This window comes from Arctopsyche grandis, chromosome 7 (genome assembly GCF_051622035.1).
Source record: "Arctopsyche grandis isolate Sample6627 chromosome 7, ASM5162203v2, whole genome shotgun sequence".
NCBI classification, from domain to species: Eukaryota; Metazoa; Arthropoda; class Insecta; order Trichoptera; family Hydropsychidae; genus Arctopsyche; species Arctopsyche grandis.
In genome coordinates, this window is record NC_135361.1 from 5,111,759 (window position 1) to 5,127,819 (window position 16,061).

A 16,061-nucleotide genomic window follows, 5' to 3' on the forward strand; every position below is an offset into this window, starting at 1 on the left:
AGCACAGATGCAATTATTAAAATGGTAATTATTAAAATTGAGTTGGATCTTTCTGGCGAGTTTAATAAGGCAAAATTCGGAACTTAAGTATCAGAAGCACAGAACGTATACAGGGTAGGTACATATGTCGGGACTTCGGGTAGATTTCGCTTAGTGCAAGTGCGAGCAGTGCGCACGCATAAGTACACGTGTCGTTAATCTGTGGCTCTGTCTGTCTGGCGCTTGTCGATCGTTTTCACCGCATCGATAAATGTTACGTACACCGCCGAGTAAGTACAATCGGATTAGGAAGAGTAGCATCCCAGAGACTTTGTAACCGTTATAATTGGTTTCAAGAATTATCTCTAGACTTAGTGCATGTAAGCTAAACAATGACCACTGAATTGGCCGCTATTGGTCCTTTCTCAGAAGTGACCGATACCGTGGGACTGAGTGTCGTGGGAATACATATCTGGGTACATGCCTAAACAATAGGGAAGTAACCGGACGTCGAAGATGCTCTTAGAGACCTTTTCCTTTATAAGGAGGTACTTAGGCAATATCAAGACATTCTGGACGGTGCACTGGCGGTGCGTGTATCTCCTTAATCACCAATAAATGCTGTGACACGACTTTGGCCTTTTACTTAGATCCTCCACCCACCCTTACGCAACATAAATAAATAAATAAATAAACAAATAAATAAACAATTAAATAAATAAATAGATAAGTAAATAAATAAATAGACATTTTGACCTGCTTTTCCATTTCGAACATAATCAACTTTCAAGTAAAATGAAATTCTACATTTTTTGGGTATTTTCGCATTTATTCATTTATAGTTTTGGGCCATTGAGGCATTATAGGAAGAACCTAATGCGCCACAATGGTCTACATTTGGAAAAGAAAAGAACACAATAATAAAATATAATAACATTCATAAAATAAAAAAAAGCAAAAGCATAAAAACTTTATGAATAATTATAACTAAAAAATACACGATATTAATATAAAGGTTAAAAGAAATATTTGAATTTGGATAAAGTTTAGAAAGGTTAATCAATACTATGAATGACCACAACATTTTCTAGGTTAGGCTTCAGACTTCAGTTAGATATATTAGTTTCACTCTAAAGAAAATATACGAAACATTACACACAGTGAGATAAGATGTATCTGAAATAGTGTAGACACATTTATCTCTTGATCGCAATTGTCCACACTGTTCCGATCGTTTTTCCCCTTTTCGCCACCCTTTCGCTATGTCAGATTTTAATTGTTTAAACGCCTATAACTTTTTCTTTTTTCTCTCTATATTTTATAAAATTTGCAGTTATTATATATGTTTACTTCACTCGTAGGTTATATAATGGTTGTTAAAATGATGTTAAATAGCGTGGTGTTTAGTCGAATAGCGTAGTTATTAAACGTTTCCCTTAACTTTCGCTAAGTTTGTGGTATCGTCTCGTCTCTCTAAGTTTGTGATATCGTCTACTTTCTAAAAGCAATATAAATATGAAAATCTTAAGTAGACTTCTAAATAAATAAAACTTTTTTCAAAAAAGTATTAACCTTTGAAGGACGGAACGTTGAGATCGAACGAGTGTCTCGAACCGGGGTCGAGTAAGACCCCAGTATTTTTTAATCAAAATACAGATTTTCTCTATACAAATTGGTTCAATATATATCTTATTAATCATTTCAGACATCAACATAAAAAAGTTTTAGTCCTATAGCATATTTTTGACTATTTTTGTATTTAAACATAACGACAAGTATCAACATGCAATCGCACATAAGTAAATCCAACAGGTGACTGCATGGCTCAATACCACGTGCAAAAAGCGACAAAAATAATAGCTTACGAAAATAAAGCTGTCTCTTTCTCTTGCATTGATTCATCGATCAACAAGAATATGCAAGCGAACAGTCAAAAACATGACCTATCGCTACCGCCTTTAAATCATACTTTGGAACGTAGGAATGTATAAATGTATTTTTTACGATATACCCCTTTTCTAAATCATACAAAATCTATTAAAATAAATTTCTTGCAGTTCATTCTAGGAATACAAGAAATATAGGGTGTATGTATGGCTTTAAAAACCACATAGTTATTACGAAAAACGTAAAAATTGGGACACTTGCATAACCCACTTCGGTGAGGGAGGGTTAAGAAAATAACTCTTTAATAGTTTGCATTTAATCGGTAAGCACTCTCATTAGCAGATGGGGTTCATAAAATACTTATTTTTTATAAAATTTTGTGAAATACACAATTAAGTGACGTATTTATATGGAACTTTTTTTCACTAATAATTAAATGCAAAGCGATTAGTAGCGCGTAACAAAGCTCAAATTGTGCCACGGCCTAACAATCGGATTAGCAAGTGCTTGGGGTGTGAGGGGCGGGGGTTGAAAGGAGGAGGTTAAATTATATCTATGATAATACGCTGTAAAATGGTCATTCTGAGAATTTGTTAAATTGACAAAGTGAGCGTAATACGTGATGTCATTATTTCAGGCGGCTGAATGCTCGAGTGTCGTCATTTGTTTCAATAAAGGTGAGTCTGAAATTCGCCGAGAGTGGAGCGCGATCATAAAGACGGTGCGGAGACGTGGGGGGATGGGGGGAGGTTGTGTAGAAATGCGAAGAAGCTTGGGGTGGGGGTGGGAGGGGGTGGTTGGGTGGCGAACAGCCCTCCGTGGGATGGATGAGGATTAATGAAATCTGGCAGCCACCAGCCAGGTCATTATTTGCCCTTGTTAGCAGTGCGTGAAATTATTTCTTCTTGTTTCATTAAAAGCATTCGAGACCCGCTCTAGCAATAAAGTCTTTGCCCCGCGCGCATACAAATTTCTCGTACATGTGAGCCGTTTGTTTTTCGCAGTGAAGTAAGTCCACTTTTCGCGTAAAATAATAAAAATCAAACGATTACAATTTCGTCTCGATGATCTGTCGAGATGTCAAAATTTTTAAACGTCGACACTTTCAATGTACACGCATACATATGCCGTTTTTCAACTAGAGTCTTTTGTGGAGTATATCCTCAATATATCCAATATTTAATCGCCATAGTTCTTTATCAACTAAAAATAAAATAAATTAACAATATTAACCTATGCTTCACTTGTATGGAATAACGCCTCGAATACTTACCTATCCAAGCTCCAAAGAATACAAAATAAATCCCTAAAAATAATTTATAACACACCCTTATAATAACTTGAAAAAACTACAAGCCATATATAATATTCCGTTTGTTGCAGATATTACTAATAAACTAACCAGTAGATAACCAGTGGATTCTATAACCATACCAACACACTTGTGGAGAGTCTCAGTGATTACAACAAAATGTCTATACCCTTCAGGTATAAACACACATTACCTAAATACAATCTGCTTTAGGTCATCGACTTTAGAGATTCTTTAATTAATATTATGTATTAGATGTATTATGAGCATTTATAAGAATTGTAAATAGGTCTTATTATGCTGTAGATTAACATTAGAATAATATAATTTATTTATTTAAAGTTTGGACCGTTGTAGCATTACAGGAATTCCTAATGCGCCACAATGGTCAAAATAACAGAAAAGACAAGAAACAAAATAATAAATTAGACATAACAAAAACAAAACATATATATACACAAACAACTAAAAATAATAATAATTATTATTATATATCGTTTATCGTCTTGAATTCATTCTATGTTTACAAGGTTTTTGTATTTCGTAATATTCTTTCACGATTATGATTTTCAAGTTATGAATTCCATAAGTCCTCACCAGATAGAGTTTCAAAATTTGTCATCCGGACTGACCGAAACCAATCACGACAAGCAAATAATACTATGATTACTAACAAAATTAAATTAAAATTGTAAAATAGAAAATGATCAGTAGATCAGTAGCTATTAAAATAGATATAAGATGTATTGTAAACATAGTTAACAATCAACTGGAAAAAAATCATATTTTTCTACATTTATGAATGTGTCACCATTGTCGTGTAGTCTGGCATGTAAGAAATATTGAAAACTTGCATCCAGACGTCTAGACAAAACATGTAAGAAAAGTAATAGTGCAATTTTGCTGCGACAAATTGCAGAACATCTCGGACCAGTATTGGGGTCGAATCCTTATGAATATTGTAAATGTTATACGGACATATGTATACCATATATAAACCATAAAGGATAATACAGCGGTTGTGTAGTATAATATTTTCTTGAATAAAACACATTATATTAGTTAGCATTGGTAAAAAGTTTGATTTATAATTATTATTTAGAAAATAATATAATTTAAATGGTTTGAGTAGTTTAAGTATCAAAATTATCTAAAAAGTTCGACAACTATAAATACATATGGTTTGAGTGCCGTTTTACATTTGCTGAGTTTATTATATTATTTGAATACGCTTCTCTGTTTACATACCTCCTTTTAGCTTCACTTACGATTACAATTCAGGCAAAAATTTGCCTCTTATCCGATCGTTTTCATACTTTGCCATATTGCTCATTTTGGTCATCAATATAATTACATATCTCTTTTTTGTTTCACTTATTCTATGAAATGGTGCAATAAAGTGATTGTTTGATGACTAGTATAGGAAGAGGTTGATTTGCCTTCATTTTATAAATAAATAAATTTCAGTGATAGCATTGAGCTCAATTAGGGCGATTGCTTGTATATTAATCTATGCCACATTGAATTAGGTTAAATTAATTATTTTAATTTTTAGACCTAATAAAATATATCATTAGTTAATTAAATATATCATTTAGTAAAATTTAAAAATTTATATTCAAATGAACAAACATCTTATGTACCTACTCTTTGATAATAATTAAATAATTTTATAAAAATAAAAAAATCCGCTGATTGCTTTGAATCCCCACTATATCGTTTATCATATTTCCACTATTATACATATACAAAGTAAATACCTATCAATAAGCACTCACAAAGACATCTATGATCAAATTTGTAAAGTTGCAGTATTTTTGAACAATTCATAGAAATCCAGTAAATAAATACCGATTGCCATTCACAGATACATTAATGTTCAGATTTGTAAATTTTCAGCATTTTTAAACAATTCAGCGAAATTCAAGATTGCTGAAAACTCGAGACTTGCGAAACATGGGTAAGGTTGGCAATTTGTTGGAACCGTTTCAATGAAAATCAGATAGGAAAAGATCGAGCTGGAGTCACAAATCCAAGGTTTGGCCAGCAGAAACCAGTAGTATTTGAAACCGCGACCACTCTTTAGCATTATATGCTAAACTAAACCTAATCTGCTGATGAATCATAATAGATTATTAATATGATAATGGATGGGTGACTTGGGTAGAGTAATGGATAAAAGGTACTGGAATGGTGCCCGAGAGAACGTAAATCGGTGAAAGAAAGACGAAGTTAAAAATATGTGTAGGTTTATAGATAAAATTTGAGCAAAAATTAATGAATGCGTGATGGAGAGCCTTGCATCCAGAAGTGCATGGTGAATGGCTATATTTACATACCTCCTTTGCATTTCACATGGCTTTCGTGTTAGTGGTCATTTTTTGTATCTCTTATCTCTTATCCGATCGATTTAATACTTTGCCATATTGCTCATTTTGGTCATCAATATACGTTAATGTATCGTCTGCCATTACGTTGGAGATAAAATATCGTATACAACGCGTTTTGAAAACGGGGCCCGTAGACCTTCTTGACGTTTAACAAGCGTTCGTTTCGTGTCTTCCAACCTTTTTGCCATGAAATGGCCATATCTGATTTTAATAATTGTTTAAACGCCTATAATTCACTCTATATTTTATAAAATTTGCTCTATAGGTTCTAGTTATCTCTAATATATAAATATTTATAGTTTTGTGGAGGCTTGCTGAGCCAACGGTCTTGGGTGTTGCCACACCGACCTTTATGCAGGGTGGCAACACTGTTCGGTGAGTCTGACAGAATGCCGTTTAACCCATAACCTCAAATCAAAACAAACTTTCTAACCAATACAGGCTTAATATATGTACACAAATCAAAAAGTGATAGTTTTATTTTTAGTTATTAGTTATCAGCTGATTTAAAAGTTCTACTCCGGTTATTTAACTAGTAAACTAAAATTTGGCGTGTAGCTTCTTGTAGGGTAATACACGATATATATTGATTTATGGCCAAATATGTCAGATCTGACATTTCACGGCTAAAAGTATATCTCTTCACGGAGTTTTATCTGCGAGATAAGTATTCAATAAGAAATTATGTTGTATCTAATTGTTAATATGATTAACAATAAGCTTACATACATTTTGTTTTTTACAATAAGCTTATTATTATTACGAAATTATGTTCACAATACATCTTATATCTATTATAATAGCTACTGATCTACTGAACCTTTTTTTTATAATTTTAATTTAATTTTGTTAGTAATCATACTATTATATTATTTTAATGTTAGTGTACAGCATAATAGGAAAAAGAGCTGAAAAACCTATTTACAATTCTTATAAATGCTCATAATAGATCGAATACATAATATTAATTTAAGATTGTCTAAAGTCGATGACCTAAAGCAGATTGTATACATATTTGTAGGTTTTTATATGAATTGCTATTTTTTTCACATGCCCCTTAGCAGCCTTTTGAGTACCCTTAACCAGAATCACAGTCTTAGCCAACATTTGTAAACATTTTTTATAAAGAAGAAGCAGATTGTGTTTGGTAATCTGTATTTATACCTGAAGGGTATAGACATTTTGTTAATCGCTATAAATGATGATGATGATATGCCATAATTGAAAGCTCACTTTCCACGAACGTGGTGAAATTGGACTTGTCTCACTATCCGCAAGGTATTGAATGTACATATGTGTGTGGATAAACACGATATCGATGTATCGTGTGGCGATTGCCACGTGAATTTCATTTGCTGCTTTTGCCGTAAAAACACGTATTTACTACGTGGTGTGTCTGTGTGACGTCGGACCGCTCTTTTGTTACGCTCGTCGGCCGTGAATATAGATGTGACTTTTGCGGTGGCCGTATAATCCGTGAATTATTCATGCAGCCTCTGGCGGCAATAAAAATTATTGGATTTGGGAATCTATCTGCGTTATTGGTGGCGAAATGGTCTCCGCGATGCTTGTCTGTCTCTATGGCCGTTTCGCTGTCTGCGGAGTTTATGAACAATCGATGCTTTGTTTGGACTATTTTTGTGTACTTGCTATGTGGTATTTTTACTTTGTCTATGCATCTGCGTTGTATCAATATATAATACTAGTGTTGTACCTAAAGACATATCATCGCATAGGTGTTGGCATATTGAGTTATTAAATAATAAAAAAAATAAAAAAATGTGTCGTCGGTCATGAGTTTGAAACCCCACGTGACCGATTTTTTTTCAAATACCTTTTAAATATATTTAATTAAATATTTATATAGGAATGATTTTTAAACGAGCCGTATGTGTGGTTGGCCAAACTGCTAGGGATAAAGTATGTGTGGTATGCATGAGGGGACCAGATGCGTGTTGCTATGGTCACTTGTTGGAGAACAAGCCGGACGATATGGTTATAATAAATAGTTCTGACTGAATCTGCGCTTTTCACTTGGAATCCTTCACATCCGGATCCTTTATTTATATACATTTAAGCCAGCAGCATAGCTCAGTCGTTACCGCCGAGAGGCGCCGGGTTCGATCCCATGAGCTGACCTCGATTGAAAAGAATTTTTCTGAGTATATATGTAGTGCTGCTGGATATTTGTGACTCCAGGTCAATCGTTACCTATCAGAGTTTGCCAATTTTCTCTGATTTCATTGTTGAAACGGTTCCCGGTAAAATTGGGCAAATATCCTTCCTACCGGTCTCCGTGACGAGCCAGAATGTTAAATTACAGAAAACACAAATATTGGAAGGCAAACATCGAAAATCAAAAGATCTTAAGTCAAAAAACAAAGGGTGCATGGTAAATGGTACATACTCACTTAATTTGCGCGAGCAGGATACAACAGGAACAAGAGAAACGGGCTTTTCCTCCCGTATTAATGTGCGCGCGCAGAATACGGGAGAAAAAGCCTGTTCCTCTTGTTCCTGTTGTACCCTGCTCGCGCAAATTAAGTGAGTATATACGTGAGTATGTACCGTTTACCATGCACTCTTTTTTTTTATCTTTCGACTAAAGATCTTTCGATTTTCGATCTTTGCCTTCCGATATTTGTGTTTTCTGTAATTTAACATTCTGGCTCGTCACGTAGACCCGTATTATGTAATGCTCTATTTATTTCTTCGATTCCAAATTTTCGTTTGTCTCGGCATTGAAAGTATATTCAAATTATGGCATCTTAATATATGTATATAAAGATCCAATGTAATAGTGAAATATTGAATATATCAGTTGTTCCTGGGAGGAATCGAGTAGGAGGAAATCGAGCGGGCTTTAGCGAGCATTCAGGATGTACCCCCTTCCTATTTACTATGTATGTCACCACTATTTGAGATTGATTAATGTACAATAAAATGTATGTGCAATTCATAGATGTCCCATTTATTTTTGAGTTTTTCGGTGTCTCGTAATTCAGCGACTTGTATAATAAGAATAAAAAAAATGCTACAATGTAAGTAATTGGCCAGGAAGGCGCATTGGGGTTACCTGTGAGGCCTTCCTGGTATATATTTAAAATAAATAAATATAACTAGCTGAAAGTTACAATGCCAGAATAAGGCATGCAATTCCCGTTCCCGTTTCAAGTGATAGTTGGAGCTTTACAAATGTCTCTTCAACGCCGTGTCGTTATAAACCAACTGGTAACGTGGTTACCAGTTATTTTAACGTTGTTACTATTAAATATATAACTATAACTATCTGAACGTATATGCATTTCAATGCCAGAATAAGGCACGCAATTCCCGTTCTCGTTCCTGATCCCGTTTCAAGTGATGGTTGGAGCTCTATTAACGTCTCTTCAACGCCGTGTCATCATAAACCAACTGGTAACGTGGTTACCAAAAGAACACATATCCTTAACTACACAATGATTGCTCTTCAAACATTCGCGTCAGTAAAATCGTAATTACGAATATTATTAAGAGGTTTTTTCCGTTTTTTTTCACAGTAAGCTTTCCGGATATGCATACAACAAAACCTGAGAGTTCCATGGTAATCGGTTTAGTGGATTAAGAGCCTATACCAGACAGACATATAGACAAACAGACATTCAATTTTATATATTTGTATACATAGATTGTTTAATATGAAAAAAATGATTAAAACTACCTACCTAACTACATATAAGCATAATAAAAATCCGATGTAAAAAAAATAAATTAATTAAATAAATTTTCAATAAATGGCAGTACATTCTCTGCTAAGCGGAAACATTAGTTGCTATCAGTATAAATAGAATTTTTTTTCTTTTGGTGTTGTATTCGTATATTACGATTTGTTAGATCTGTTTTAGCTGTGACGTACATATGTATGTATGTCGAATCGAAACTACTATTATAGAATATAATATTTTATTTTTATAATTTGGAAAATCCAGATTATATCTAACGTGTCATGTGTTCGCTTGAGAAATCTGAGATAATAAAAATAAATCCTCAGACTGATATAATCCCATTATCTATTGCAGATACGCTTTCATTATAAAAGCAATAGTTTTCAGCTCAAAAACCATCAGACCTGTTGTTTAGCATCATGTTCCGATTCTTAGTGGTTACCTTCCTCTTCGCCACCGCCTATGGTAAAATAACTGATTTTATTAATGTTCTTGAATATTTTCAATGTCTTACACTTCAACGAATTATTAACCTTTTTATTTATTCAATGTTAAGGCGGTGTGCTGCCAGAAGTCCCCCAATTCGCCATGGATTGGGTTAGGGACGGAAGAATTGTCGGAGGAGAGAATGCCGACATCAAGGATGCTCCATACCAAGTAGCCATGCTTTACGGTATTACTTCCTTCTCGCAATCGTGCGGAGGATCCATCATCAGCCCCACCGTCGTCGTCTGCGCTGCTCACTGTCCCGATGGGTAATATAATTTTTCAATTTAACAAAATTTGTACTTTTGGATCACCATCAATTAACGAGACAAATATACGAATTCAGTACCACTGCCGCCCGATGGAAAGTCCGAGCTGGATCCACCAATAGCGGATCTGGAGGTCAAGTTATGGATGTAAGCAGAATGATCATGCACTCCAGCTACAGTGGGTCCACCATTGACTACGATATCTCCCTCTACATCTTGAGCAGCGCCATCAACATCGATGGTGTCTCCACCAAAGCCATCCCTCTCCCAGCCCAAGACGCCACAGTCGCTGATGGTGCACCCGCATTCGTCACCGGATGGGGATCAACCAGGGTGAGTAGCACACGAAAGCTTCAAACACTGTCTACCTAATGTGAATGATCAATTGCTCAATATGAATCTTTCTCATTCCAGGAAGGAGGCAGCACTGTAGCCACTCTCCAAAAGGTCACGATTCCAATTGTGAACCAACAAACTTGCGTTTCTGCATACACCGGATTCAACTCCATCACCGCTAGGATGATCTGTGCTGGAAACCTCGCCAATGGAGGTCAAGATGCTTGCCAAGGAGACTCTGGTGGTCCACTTGCCGTCAATGGTGTCCTCATCGGAATCACTTCATGGGGTAGAGGATGTGCTAGGGCTGGATACCCAGGAGTATGGACCAGAGTACCATCAGTACGAAACTGGATCGATCAACAACTCGCTCTCTTGTAAAGAGAATGAGTACATCACATCACTTTCGATAAATAAGCAATAATTGTAAAATATTAAAATAAATCAAAAAAACCAAAATTATTAATAAATAACACTAGAAATACTAATTAATTTCATTTTATACCCGTGCTTAGTACTTATTTAATTATAAAATGTATATAATAACATTTAGTGAACATAAATTAAAGAAAATATACAGTAAAATACGTATTAAATAAATTCATGAAATTTAAAATGTACAAAACCAAATATTAATAGTGAAAATAATATTCACTATTAATAATTGGTTAAGCACGACACTGTCTTGCCATGCTAAAAATCATTTTATTTTAATATACATTTATACGTATTAGATTATAAATTTTATATATTAAATAATTAATTTATTGATTAATTATGTACATTTTATGGATTTTATACACTTTAAATAGATTTTATATATTTTCGCATGATCACAAAACTTCATATATCTATTGTTATTACGTACATAAATAAAGTAAAAATAAGAGCGACCACTCCAACTCCAACGATACGCCCTTGGCCTAATCCGGTTATGGGCCCATAGGATGCCCTTGCTATTATTAAATTTCGAGTAAACTTAATGATTCTGATATCCTCTTATCGTCTAAGCTCTTACATAATAGATAAATCAATCAATGAATTTGATAACACATTACATACATATCTTGCCATAGATTATGAAATACTTTGTGATAACGAATTGAAAATTATGATTTCTTTCGACGTATTAATAACTTAACAGGTGGGAGCAAATTTAAACTAAAATCATAAATGAATGCATATTAACAATATATGTTATAAAAATCACTTTAAATTGAAATTCACAAAACATACGTTATGCTAATTCCCATAATATCATATTTTAATATAGTGTTAAATTTAATCACAAGTATATAATAACCATTAAGTGTATATATATATATATATATATATATATATATATATATATATATATATATATATATATATATACATTAATTCAACAATTTAAAACAATATGATTTCGTTTTTTGAGTGTTTATCACGAAATTTACTTAATGATAAATTCGACAATTTTCAAGAAACAATTATACATATGTTTACATAATATACTATACATCTTCTGATTTAATATTTAATGGCAAATGATGTACAAACATATGTATAGTATATAAATATATGTACGTAATTAATTAGCCAGCAGCATGGCTCGGTGGTTTCGTTGATATTAAACACTGAGAGGACGCCGTGTTCGATCCTGTGAGCTGACCTCGATTGAAAGGAATGTCTTCTGAGTATAATCTTTAATGCTGCTGGTCAGATTTGGATTTTTGTGACTCCAAGTCGTTCGTTTCCTATCAGAGTTTATCTGAGCCAATTTATCTGATTTCAGTGTTGAAGCGGTCCATCAAATTGGCAAAAAAAAATCATCCTACCCAATATGTCACCACTATTTGAATATGATTTCAAAATATATTATCTATAACATAGATGTCGCACTAATTTTATAATATATAGTATTTCTTATATATAGACGCATTAGAGTATTCTCTAATGTCACTGTGGCTAATATGTAAACAAATTAAAAATATATTTTAAAATTACAATTTAATACGTATAACTGTATATTAATTAAAAATATTTTTACCATCGAAAGACGAGGCCAAAGTCGCGCTTAACTTATGTAGCACTAACTTTAGAATATTATTTTCACTATTAATAACACTGTTCGAAAAATGTTCGAGATTTTTTTTTTGGTTCAGAGACAAGATATTACTTTTCTTATAGATCTATGCCCAGTGAACACGAATCTGGTAATAAAAAATGTTGATTGACTCGAGATACGGAGATATATGTGCTTTTTAAATCGCGTGATTTTTCTATATCTTGGTGTTGTTCGGTCGATGTCTCAAAATCTGTCAATTTCCTGTTCAAAATGAATATTTGGAATCTATAGTCGAGTATTTTATCGTTCATTTTTAGTACTTTTCAGCTTTCAAATCTCTCTAAGTAGTCGTCCAGTTCAAATCAAAAGTCAAAAGTACGTATTTTCACTTGGGATTTTTTCCCACTGTTAATACTATTTTATATTAAGTATTTTCTATTGAAACATGTTTATTGAGATAGTGTTCTGGCCACACTATTTTTTGTTTTCGTTTAAAAGGGTTAATTGGAAGTGTGCTGACTTTTAAATCGGTAAAATTGCGAGCTAAAAGCTCGTACTAGTATTTACTCGTATTTACACGAATCTGAATTGAATTAATAGGGATAATATATTAAATTGTCTTTATATGAGAATTAAATAAAATTCAACTTAGAAAAATCATATTTCGACTATTCTTGTGGATAGTTATCGAGGTGAGCCAGTTATCAAAATCGCACGATTTCTTGTGGAACAAAAATTCGTTTATTTTATCGAGGTGAGCCAGTTATCAATAGATTTGATTGCTTAAAAATACTACAAATGAAAGATAAAATACCCGACTATAGATTCCAATAATCATTTTGAACACGAAATTGACAGATTTGAAATCGCGCGATTTAAAAAACACATACATATATTTCCGAATCTCGAGCCAATCAAAATTTTTTATTACCAGATTCGTGTTAACTGGGCATAGTCATATCTCGTCTCTGAACAATTTTTGTGTCGAACAGTGTAATTGGTTTTGTGCATTTTAATGTGATGAATTTATTTGATGCGTATTTTACTGTATATGTCACAGTGAAATTATATTTCAAATGAAAATATATTTTCACTGATGTTTCAGTGAAATCATAACCAGTTACATTTTCAGGGTTGGTTTTATTCATTTAAGATTAAATTGTTAGGGTTGGTATTTTTTAAGGGTTAGGATAGGCTAGGTTAGGTTAGGTAAATAAGTAAGTGTTGGCCCTATTCATTTAAGATTGGGTTTGTATGATTAAATTATTAGTGTTAAACGTTGTAAATTCATTGTTTGATACATTTTCACTGCTTGAATTGGTGAAAGTATATTTATATATGTACATATCTACCACATGGTGTATCTGGCCACAGGGGCGTGCGTATTTCTGTTCACCAAACGTTATTATATACATTTTATAATGAAACAAGTACTACGTACGGGTATAAAATGAAATTAATTAGTATTTCTGATGTTGTTTATTAATAATTTTAAATTTTTTGAATTATTTTACAATTTTTGGTCTATTGCGTATTTATCGAAATTGATGTGATGTACTCATTCTCTTTACAAGAGAGCGAGTTGTTGATCGATCCAGTTTCGTACTGATGGTACTCTGGTCCATACTCCTGGGTATCCAGCCCTAGCACATCCTCTACCCCATGAAGTGATTCCGATGAGGACACCATTGACGGCAAGTGGACCACCAGAGTCTCCTTGGCAAGCATCTTGACCTCCATTGGCGAGGTTTCCAGCACAGATCATCCTAGCGGTGATGGAGTTGAATCCGGTGTATGCAGAAACGCAAGTTTGTTGGTTCACAATTGGAATCGTGACCTTTTGGAGAGTGGCTACAGTGCTGCCTCCTTCCTGGAATGAGAAAGATTCATATTGAGCAATTGATCATTCACATTAGGTAGACAGTGTTTGAAGCTTTGGTGTGCTACTCACCCTGGTTGATCCCCATCCGGTGACGAATGCGGGTGCACCATCAGCGACTGTGGCGTCTTGGGCTGGGAGAGGGATGGCTTTGGTGGAGACACCATCGATGTTGATGGCGCTGCTCAAGATGTAGAGGGAGATATCGTAGTCAATGGTGGACCCACTGTAGCTGGAGTGCATGATCATTCTGCTTACATCCATAACTTGACCTCCAGATCCGCTATTGGTGGATCCAGCTCGGACTTTCCATCGGGCGGCAGTGGTACTGAATTCGTATATTTGTCTCGTTAATTGATGGTGATCCAAAAGTACAAATTTTGTTAAATTGGAAAATTATATTACCCATCGGGACAGTGAGCAGCGCAGACGACGACGGTGGGGCTGATGATGGATCCTCCGCACGATTGCGAGAAGGAAGTAGTACCGTAAAGCATGGCTACTTGGTATGGAGCATCCTTGATGTCGGCATTCTCTCCTCCGACAATTCTTCCGTCCCTAACCCAATCCATGGCGAATTGGGGGACTTCTGGCAGCACACCGCCTGAACATTGAATAAATAAAAAGGTTAATAATTCGTTGAAGTGTAAGACATTGAAAATATTCAAGAAAATTAATAAAATTAGTTATTTTACCATAGGCGGTGGCGAAGAGGAAGGTAACCACTAAGAATCGGAACATGATGCTAAACAACAGGTCTGATGGTTTTTGAGCTGAAAACTATTGCTTTTATAATGAAAGCGTATCTGCAATAGATAATGGGATTATATCAGTCTGAGGATTTATTTTTATTATCTCAGATTTCTCAAGCGAACACATGACACGTTAGATATAATCTGGATTTTCCAAATTATAAAAATAAACCATTATGTTCTTAATTCATATTTGATTGAGGCGATTGTTGAATAAACAATCATCTTAGACGAGATTACGTCTTGATTACTTTAAATGGATGCGATGGGTTTTGCCGTATGTGAGTCTGTTAACACGAGACGCATTAAATAATCTAAATTTGCTGATTTATTACAAAACATGTATGTCTGTGCGCTTAGTTTAAATCTCTTATGTGAAATATTTATTTTATTTATGTAGGTTATCATAAGTGGTAGAGTAAGATGGGCGATTTACAACATTATTTATATCATTATACAACGAACTGTCGGTTGACATGTACAATCGTTTTGTACATGTAATAATTCTTCAACTTATGCACACCAACCAAATCAGTCATGCATGCATTGTTAGAAAACTAAATCCCACATAAACATATAATGTACATATACCTATATAACAATTTTTACTTGATCTATGTACGTAGTAATAATATATGAAGTTTTATGATCATGCAAAAATTCGACTTCGAGATTTTGATTTATTTAAACTCGGAATTGATCACTGATCATGTTTTTATAATTTAGAAAAAAACGTATGTGTGTGTATTTTGGAGATAATTTGAAGACCGTGAGTCCTATCAAATTGAAACTTAGTATCTGTGATTGAAAGTTTTATTGTTACAATGTGATTTTTAATTTATCGATTTACTTAGTAATAGTAGATGAAGTTTTGTGATCATGCGAAAATTCGGTATCGAGATTTTGACCGATTATGAAAATTTATATTTTATGTACTTTTATAATTTTTATGTTAATTTTTAATTTGTAATTTTTAACGTTTTGGTCGCAATTCGTAAACCAGAAGTAGTTAGTTTTTTT

The 16,061-nt window shown here is 33.9% G+C and overlaps 2 protein-coding genes across 2 annotated transcripts; one reads left to right on the forward strand and one right to left on the reverse strand.

The window, feature by feature from the left end:
- Window positions 1–9,674: 9,674 nt before the first annotated feature.
- Window positions 9,675–10,928, forward strand: LOC143914165 (trypsin-1-like). The gene is made up of 4 exons (XM_077434259.1): window positions 9,675–9,737; window positions 9,829–10,027; window positions 10,105–10,360; window positions 10,442–10,928. Exons 1-4 carry the CDS (start codon window positions 9,692–9,694, stop codon window positions 10,742–10,744), a joined length of 804 nt encoding a protein of 267 aa, XP_077290385.1. The 5' UTR covers window positions 9,675–9,691; the 3' UTR covers window positions 10,745–10,928.
- A 2,921-nt stretch (window positions 10,929–13,849) lies between these two features.
- On the reverse strand, window positions 13,850–15,102 carry LOC143913960 (trypsin-1-like). Its single transcript, XM_077434007.1, has 4 exons — window positions 14,985–15,102; window positions 14,695–14,893; window positions 14,362–14,617; window positions 13,850–14,280 (listed from the first exon to the last, which is right to left on the reverse strand). The coding sequence occupies exons 1-4, from the start codon at window positions 15,028–15,030 to the stop codon at window positions 13,978–13,980; spliced, it is 804 nt and encodes a 267-aa protein (XP_077290133.1). The 5' UTR covers window positions 15,031–15,102; the 3' UTR covers window positions 13,850–13,977.
- Between the last annotated feature and the right edge of the window lie 959 nt (window positions 15,103–16,061).

Excerpts from the sequence above, each read along its gene's own strand:
- LOC143914165 (XM_077434259.1), top strand. The coding sequence starts at position 9,692 with ATGTTCCGATTCTTAGTGGTTACCTTCCTCTTCGCCACCGCCTATG. Across the intron at positions 9,738-9,828 it reads CCTCTTCGCCACCGCCTATG|GCGGTGTGCTGCCAGAAGTC; the intron begins GTAAAATAACTG and ends TTCAATGTTAAG. Across the intron at positions 10,028-10,104 it reads GCTGCTCACTGTCCCGATGG|TACCACTGCCGCCCGATGGA; the intron begins GTAATATAATTT and ends ATACGAATTCAG.
- LOC143913960 (XM_077434007.1), bottom strand. The coding sequence starts at position 15,030 with ATGTTCCGATTCTTAGTGGTTACCTTCCTCTTCGCCACCGCCTATG. Across the intron at positions 14,894-14,984 it reads CCTCTTCGCCACCGCCTATG|GCGGTGTGCTGCCAGAAGTC; the intron begins GTAAAATAACTA and ends TTCAATGTTCAG. Across the intron at positions 14,618-14,694 it reads GCTGCTCACTGTCCCGATGG|TACCACTGCCGCCCGATGGA; the intron begins GTAATATAATTT and ends ATACGAATTCAG.